At 40.3% G+C, this 8,821-nt stretch overlaps 1 protein-coding gene across 1 annotated transcript in view; it reads left to right on the top strand.

Annotated features, from left to right (window-relative positions):
• Positions 1-8,581, top strand: part of htr7c (5-hydroxytryptamine (serotonin) receptor 7c) — a 50,525-nt gene extending 41,944 nt beyond the window's left edge. The window contains exon 2 of the mRNA XM_037680607.1: positions 7,707-8,581. Coding sequence (XP_037536535.1) covers positions 7,707-8,445 — 739 coding nt within the window. The 3' untranslated portion in view covers positions 8,446-8,581. The remainder of the gene's footprint in view (positions 1-7,706) is intronic.
• Positions 8,582-8,821: the final 240 nt, after the last annotated feature.

Below are 8,821 nucleotides of genomic sequence, written 5' to 3'. Positions count from 1 at the left end.
TATATCCCTTTTAATTTACAGTCCAGAATGAGAATGTAGGTGTAGGCTAAAAGCGCCTCCTACCACACTGGAAGGAGTTATGGGGATTCATCCGATCTCCTGGTTCGAAACTAGGGTTAGCTCTCCATCCTCAGCAACAAACAGGAACCTGGCCTGTGTGAAACAGACCTAATAACCAATAACCCTGAGCTTTATCAATATCAAAAACCATCATAAATATAAGCAATACATGTACATGTTTTATCATCATTACTATAGTGATATAAGTTCTTAATATAAATAGAATCAAGCTCATTATTTGAGTACTCTTAAATATTCATAATATTAAAGGTCATACTATTGCATCTTAACACACAATATAGCAGTATCATGTCACCATCTCAATGTACCTTCATTTTAAATGATTCAATGTTAACACTAGGCACTAGTTACTTATTGCACAAGTCTTATTTTTCATTATCCAAGTCAATACAATTCTAGGTGTTCAGAAACAGTATAACACCATCAGTGACATTTAGTATAGAAAAGTATTAATGTTTGATAATTATTTTTTCTATAAGCACATTCAAATAAATGTAGCAATAGCACTGATTTATCACAGAGCCCAAACCTGGAGGCTAGCGCTAGCATGCTAGCTCCAGAAACAGAAACAAACTCACCAGTTCCCACTTTTAGAATACACAGTCAGCTGAAGGTTTTATCACAAACAGATACTTCTAAAAGTTGAAAGGCATATCAGTCAGAAATGGCAATATAGGCTTTAGATAAAGGGCTTTCAATGGCTTAAAGCCTACCTGCAGCAGCTAGCCTCTCACACATAGCCTGGTTGTGAGTGTCAGTGTACATCAGTGCACGATCTGTTCCAGAAGCACGATCAGTACTGTGCATTCGGTTCTGGGCGCAGGAGAGGTGCGCCCAGAATTATCCTGTTCTTTTGTATTGAAGATGAGTTACAGCACATGTACAACTTTTAACGAGAGTCTATGGGCAAAGAGTTTTGTGCCCCAGGGCAGAAATATATCAATCAATCAGAGACAATGTTGAACGAAACAACTTTACTCATTAACTATAAAATATTTATCTTACACAACTTAAAAATTACATACATTTCGAATTATTTTTACTTTATTATTTAATTTTTATTTAATTTTTAACGTTTTATTCAAGGTAATGTGGTGAGTGGTGGGGCGGCGCCCTAGCACCCTCTATTGGCCAGCCACCACTGGACATACCTGTTTTAGCCATCCATTCATTATCTTTACCATCTTCTTGTACCTCTTACCCTCTTCTTCTACCCTCGTGTTTGTTAATGCCAATCAGCTGTGTCAGTCATTTTTAATTGGTTTGACTTCAAAGGTTAATCAGTTGTGGGTTTATATCCATTGATTACATTCCGGGAGTTTCAATAAACCTGTGCTCTGGTTCATGAGACATTTTGCTAACAGACCATCGGCACTGATATCCAATGATAATGGTAAGCTTTTAAAAGCAGTTAATGTGCAATCCATTTGTGGTAAAATAATAAGTTGGTGATGGCTTTCAGCTACTACCATACCAAACTTTAGCTCCATATTTGTAAAATTGACTGAATTTTAGCCATTTTTGAGCTTCATATAGTCTGGTAGCTAGAACAGCAACCTTAAATCATAGTGTTCCTAAAAGTTAATGTCATGTAGAAATACGTACACCCATTGGTTGTTGCCTGAGAGTTTCATTAAAATCACTATTGTATTTCACAAGACATTTTGCTAACAGACAGACAAACAAACATTATCACATTTTTTGGCAGTGGACCATAAACAGTTCAACACGAATGGCCTCTCGGATATAAAAGAGGTGCTGCCAGAGATGACGGACGACTAACATCCTTTCAGTGCAGGAAACCGTTCACTTCTCTGTGCTGTCGGTGGTATCCGTGTGGAAGAAATGCATTTCTCCATTAGCTTGGCCAAGCTTTTTGTCAGAGGCAGGGTAATCCCCCCGAGGGCCTCTGTGACTGTGGATATGCCCCAAATCCTCCAGAGATCTGAGAAAATAAAAAAATAAACCACTGTCTAATCTCTGCGTGTGTTTGTCACACTCCGGTTGTGCTCCTGCTGTTTAATGGGAGGTGATTATAATCTGATGCCACTGGTTTGGAGCTTGATTATCTGCTTCTGCTGTGACATTTTGTGTCCAATATGGTCCTACATGTAAAAAAAACAACAACATTAGGACAAGTTTCTGCAGTTTTGTGTATTTGATCCTGATTAGAGCCACACAGAAACGACATAATGAAACAAAAGATCAATCAACCTTTATTTATACAGGTAAATCCCATTGAGCCTCGGATCCTAAAGATAAATAAAACCTGAGCTTTTCTCACCCACTGTACATGTGAGTTTTACATGAATCTCATCTTGTGGTGAAAAATGATGGAGTTGTAGCTGTTTAGGTCAAGCCATTAAAGGAACTGTGTGTGCAGATGCAATATATGCATGATATATGTCAAGCTCAGAGTGTGTGTTGGGGATGACTCTCAGCAACTATCACATCAATATCTATCGAGTCTACAAAATCTGACGTGTTGGTCATGATATTTATATTTTTCATTAATGCTACAGACAGACTGAAATGTAACAAAGTAAATGGTAGCATTTCGTTGCTTTTCAAATGCAAAGGTTCTTGAGATATTAAAACTTTTCTTGTTAGACACTTTTTTGTTTAAAAAACAATATAAACTGTCTTAAAATAGCCTCGCCTTCCAAGAGGTTGAGGATGAGTCACAGTTCCAGAGAACTGCCCTCCACCGCTTCCGACACACAATTATCCCCACAAACAGCTTTCTTATTATTAATGCAGCCGCAGAGCAGCTTTGCATAGCTGCAAATCCATTATGTATTTTCCAAGAATTCCCAGGACTTGGAATGTGCTCATTCTAGCTGTGGCTTGTGTCTTTTTCCCAGACTGTTTTATTGTTTAAAGAGCATTTTAAATTAAAGCCTTAGCCTTGCCAGCGTTTTAGACTAATCCATCACGATCTAACAGAAAAAAAAAAAGAATCTCGAAACTAACCATAAGCTCAGTCTTATGTAATATAAGATGTTACGCTCAGAGTATGTTTTATGAATGACTCTCAGCTACTGCCACATGAATCTTTGCTCGACAGCTGTTAAATTTCCTGTGTTATAACCAGTTGTATGTTGGCTAATTTAAATGAGCTGTGACAGCTCTCTTGACATGGATTGACTCCAAAATTTAACCAGTTGTTTTTCCCCAACAATTCATTTCAATTCAAAAGTACTTTATTAATCCCAAAGGGAAATTAGGTGTTGTTGTAACTTGTTATCCTCGTTTCATTAAGAAATGTTATGGATGCTGATGGCTGTAGGCAAGAAGGATCTCTTGTAAAGGTCCGTCCCACAGCAGATCTGAAGTAACTGGCTGCAGATGCTGTCCACACAGACTTGGCTGGCTTCTTGGTTCCTCCAGGCAGCAAGACCGCCCGAATGCTGGGCAAAGCCTGCTGAGCTCTTTGTTGTTGCAGACAGCCGGCTGCAAGTGTCGAGGGACGATTTTTGCCCTGCTGTCACGAGCCGTGTTTCCTGCCAGTTCCAGGATCTCAGTGGTCAGGCACTCGAGCACAGCTGGCAGTGAGACGGGAATGCATCTGCAGTGCCTCCTTTTTAACTCATTTGAGATTTGGGACTGTAGCTGAGATATCATTTGAGCTTTGAGATGTTAATCAGTTGCTCCCGATTGTAAAAACCACCTTGTTGTCATGGTTATGTATCATAACAAATGTCCAAAACTACTAAAGTTCCAGGAAAAATTCAATTCAATTCAATTCAGTTTATTTATATAGCGCCAAATCACAACAAAGCTGTCTCAGGGCACTTTACAGGAACATTCACATACATAAAAGCCAATTAGTAAAGTTCTCTATCTAAGGAATCCAGCAGACAAGTTGAATCTTGGCTTTGTTGCAGTCTCCCATCCTGAGCAAGCACAGTAGCAACAGTGGAAAGGAAAAAAAACTCCCTTTTAAAAGGAAGAAACCTCCAGTAGAACCAGGCTCAGGACAAGCGATCATCTGCTTTGACCGGCTGGTTGAGAGGACAGGAAGGAGAGACAGACAAACACAGAATGGTAGGTCCAGATGTACCTGAAAGACAAAAAAAAACAAAAAAAAAACAAACACATGTAGCACAGTAACAATCCTTCCAGCTGCACAGCATCTGATACCAGAGGAAACAATCATCCCCAAAAAAAGTGATTTACAGCCAGAAAAAGAGGAATTAAAGTTTCCAAAAGCAAAATCTCAATGAATATAACAGAGCTACTCCAACATGCAGCCACCCCGAGTGGTGCAATTCTAGAACAGTTATACAAACATACACAAAACATAGACAACAAAGACAAAAGAACATACAGGTGTGCACCCCCACCCCCACACTCAACACAGGCAAACACATTACTGCTCCTCTTTTATCTCTTGGCAGTAACAAGGGTAGTTACTGCTCAAAACGGTGAACTTGTCACTGTTGGAGTACATCTGTATGCTCGCCCCAAAATAACAAAGACTCATCGACTCACTTATGATCAGATATCATTTTCGGTGAATGCTGCAGAATGATTGCTGCAATTTGCTGAAGAAGTCGAAACTGATTTGTTAAAGGTAAAAGAAGCCGAACACTAGCTGAATGCTATAAATAGGTAAATGTAGTAAAAGGTTAGATAAAAGCTTGTTGCAAAGGGCCAGCTAAAATAACAAAAGGCTAGTATAAACTAAAAAAGGTATAGCTAAAAGCTAAAAGTTGCATGGCTAGCTAAAGTTTGGCTATGCTAAAAGCAGAAGAGCTGAAGGTCAAAGCTAAAAAGTATTGTAAGAAGACAAAAGATAATGAATTTAGGTAGAAGTAGATCCTAAATATATTGAATAATTTAAAGTTTTCAAAATGTATTTTTATGGAGAACGTAATTGTAAATAAAGTTAAATGTTAAAAGCCTAAAAGTTTCTAAAACCAAAAGTCACAGAGTTCATCACATGAATAAACTGAATGTTTTAATACATTAATGTCTAAATTAACAGTGTGCAGAAGTAGTTACCAGTAGATTGCCAAAGACAAATCAAAAATAAAAAAATAGTAAAATATACATGTGAATGCTAAATCTATATTATGCCATTAGCACCTACTGACAGTATAACAAACTGTTACTGTAAAATATTTATTTCTGACTGAAATGAGTCGTGTGTTCGGCTTTTTTTGCCTTGTGGTCTTCACTTCTCTAAATGAGCCATCTTGTCTAAGCTAAATGATAGATGTTTCACCAGTTGTCATGACAACGGTGACGGATTCTGATATGAGATGCAGGTTACACGTCTCAGCTACCCTTCAGATTATATGTTTGCTTAAGACAGAATCTGAAAAAATGAATAAAGTAAAAATCAGGCTGTGTGCAGCTTCCTAAAAATAATTTTAAAACTATATTGACGAGTGAGATGTTTGTGTGTTCTGCGGCTAAGCTTTATTTACATGTGTGCATCTTTAATTGAGTGTTTTCAGCTGCTGTGCATTATGTTCATAGTGTTCACACCTAATGATCCCCAGTGGAGTCAATACAACATGTTGGAAGAAGTCAGTTTCTAATAAGCTGCAGCCTGCAGCATAGAAGCTGTATGCCCCATTTGACACTTCCTATACTGTTTGAAATAGATTTCAGACAAAGTTTCACATTTAGCATGTTTGACAACTACATTGTTTAATTATAGCCTGTCACCAAAGGCAAAGGTGCAATAATGTTTTGGCCCATGTCTTTGAGTGTCATTTCCATTAGTGAGCATGAGCCTGAGATCATACAGAATATTATTTACAATGTTTGACCAAAACTGCTATAGCTCTGTCATTTCTCAGCACATGTTTCAAACTATGACATGAATGGTGGTTGGCAATGTGCATTTCTTCTCAGAGGTCTTTATATGTTTTCTGTCTTTTATCTGTAAGAAGCTTTGTTGTATTTAGGACAACCACAAAACTGTCTTATCAAGACATTAACGTTAAAATATAAAAGTGAAATTAGGATCTGAAGACTGGACATGTCTTGTGCAAACTCAGCATCTGAAAGCCACTTGATAAGAGAACGGAGCCGTTTGAAGCTGAGCGAGCCGAGTTGTGATAGCATCACAGCTGAACAATTGGCCGCTGCTCTCCAAAGCTTTGACCTTTTGATTAAAAGCAGAGTGAGAATTGGAAAAGAAAACCAGCGCTTTAAGCCTGAAATGTACAACTTTCATCAATGGCACATGTGATGCTTAAGATGAATGTGAATATTGAGCCAATATACGCTGAGACGTACACACATTTATCACTTAGTGAGAATAGTGGCTATTTTCCCAGCTCTGTACAAATTCAAGCTTTTCACACCTATTTTTATTTCTCTGACACCCTCAGTTGCTATTTGAATCCACTTAGCTTTCCATTTGATTGATAGCTTCATCTTCACCTGCTTAGCTCTGAAAGCCAAAGTAAAACAGCAATAGCCCCTCCCCCCAGACAGTGGCAAAGCTTTTGACCTCTCATACAAAACTCCACACACAGTACCTTTAGTGTCTGGGTGCTTTTAAAGTGATAAGAGAATTTTTATCACCTGCTGCTGAAGGTGAAGGGGGGCGGGGGGGGGGGGGGGGGGGGACTATAATATGTTTGCCCCTGTTTGTGTTTGTTTGTTAGTTTGCCTGTACTAGCTATCTGCAAAATATCTCATGAATGACAGAGGTGAATGAAACCCTCACTAAGTCATCACTGGGTGTTTGATGGATACCACTGATGAAGTTGTCACTACAGCACAAACATGGCTACAACTCAGTCAAGTTTTATGGATATTAAAACCAAATAGAATGATCAAAGGCCATGGTCCTCAGTCAGACTTTTGTTCACGAGATAGGGTGAGAAGTTCAGTTATCTGGGAGACACTTGGAGTAGAATCACTGCTCCTCCGCATCCAAAGGAGCCATCTGAGGTGGTTCAGCCATCTGGTAAGGATGCACCTTGGACACTTGGCACAAGGGAGGTTTTCCACGCATGTCTAACTGGGAGGAGACCCCTGGGAAGACCCAGACACCCTGGAGAGACTAAGCCACTCGACTGGCCTGGAAACGCCTCCCAGAGGAGCTGGAGGGGCTGGCTGTAGAAATAGGCCTCCATGCTTAACTCTTTGCCACCTAAAAATGTGTTGTCAGTGACATGCTCGGAATAAAAGGGTGACGCTGCTGTCCTATGACCTGGCTCTGGAGCAAGCAGAAGATAATGGATGGATGGATAAAACTAAAATTTGATGTGGTAGTAGCTGAGAGTCATTCCCAACACATTGACCAAGCACTTCACATGGCACAAGATTTTTTATCACAATCATCTGTTTCAAATGTTGATACCCTGTTGTAAAAAATAATAATGAACCACTGAACCAATTTAAATGAAAGTAAAAAAACACAATGGATGTACATCTGCTATTAGTGACACTTGGAGTCACTCCATTCCAAAATGGCTGACACAACAACCTATGCTAATCGTTTAATTCTTTTTGTTTTCAAGATCAAAGTGTTCATGTTTTAGTGAAAATCATCATCCTCTTATCTTACAGTTTTGTTGAAAATCAAATTTTATAAACAAGTGAAGAAATATTTGAAAAATGACTCTTGATGTTTTCTCTGCCTCCCTTTCATGCAGGTATCTGGGGATCACCCGACCTCTCACCTACCCTGCACGGCAGAACGGGCAGCTCATGGCCAAGATGATCCTGGGAGTGTGGCTGGTGTCAGCATCCATTACTCTGCCACCTTTCTGTGGCTGGGCCAAGAACGTCCACACGGCCGGTGTGTGCCTCATTAGCCAAGACTTTGGTTACACCATCTACTCTACAGCCGTAGCCTTTTACATCCCTATGCTGGTAATGCTTGTCATGTACTACAAGATCTTCAGGGCAGCCCGCAAGAGCGGCGCCAAGCACCGATTCACCGACTTGTCACGGCGCGAACGCCTTGAAACGGTGGCTAACGAGGCGCTGCGCATGCAGGGCCTGAAGCCGCCCGGTGTGGCAGAAGACTGTGCCGCCTTGTCGCGTTTGCTGAACCGAGAACGTAAAAACATCTCCATCTTTAAGCGGGAGCAGAAGGCAGCCACAACACTTGGGGTGATTGTGGGGGTTTTCGCTGTGTGCTGGTTGCCGTTCTTCATCTTGTCCACAGCCCGGCCTTTTATTTGTGGAGTGGAGTGTAGCTGTGTGCCGATCTGGCTGGAGCGCACGCTGCTCTGGTTGGGCTACGCCAACTCACTGATGAACCCTTTTATCTACGCCTTCTTTAATCGAGACCTGCGCTCCACCTATCGTGACCTTCTCCGCTGTCGTTATCGCAATATCAACCGCCGGCTCTCTGCTGTGGGGGTCCATGAGGCTCTGAAAGTCTAAGCCCGGATGGTTAAGCAGCATTTACTGTGGTCAACGGACAGTAAGGAACGTGATGTTCATGCCAGATCTGTAGAAAAGACACACTGATAGAATGGAAGTCACTGTTCATATTGAAACTGCATAATTACTTCAGCTTGTTGCTGACTCAGTTATTCTATTTTGGGACTGGAAATCTCAGAGTATGTTTGATGGGCCAGCCAAACCCATGCTGCTTTCGTGCATAAGCCACAAATACATCCAAGCTCCTGATTTATGGTGTTAGATTACATCGGCAAAGGAAATGACTTGTAAACACAAACAATTACCCCAAGGCTTTCAAGCAGAACACAAATCAATCAAACTGATTTCTGTACATAAACAAAATTGATGTTTTATA

This window comes from Nematolebias whitei, chromosome 8 (genome assembly GCF_014905685.2).
Source record: "Nematolebias whitei isolate Nwh7 chromosome 8, NemWhi1, whole genome shotgun sequence".
Classification (NCBI taxonomy): domain Eukaryota; kingdom Metazoa; phylum Chordata; class Actinopteri; order Cyprinodontiformes; family Rivulidae; genus Nematolebias; species Nematolebias whitei.
Note: the sequence above shows the minus strand (reverse complement) of the source record. Positions and strands in the feature narration are given on the sequence as shown.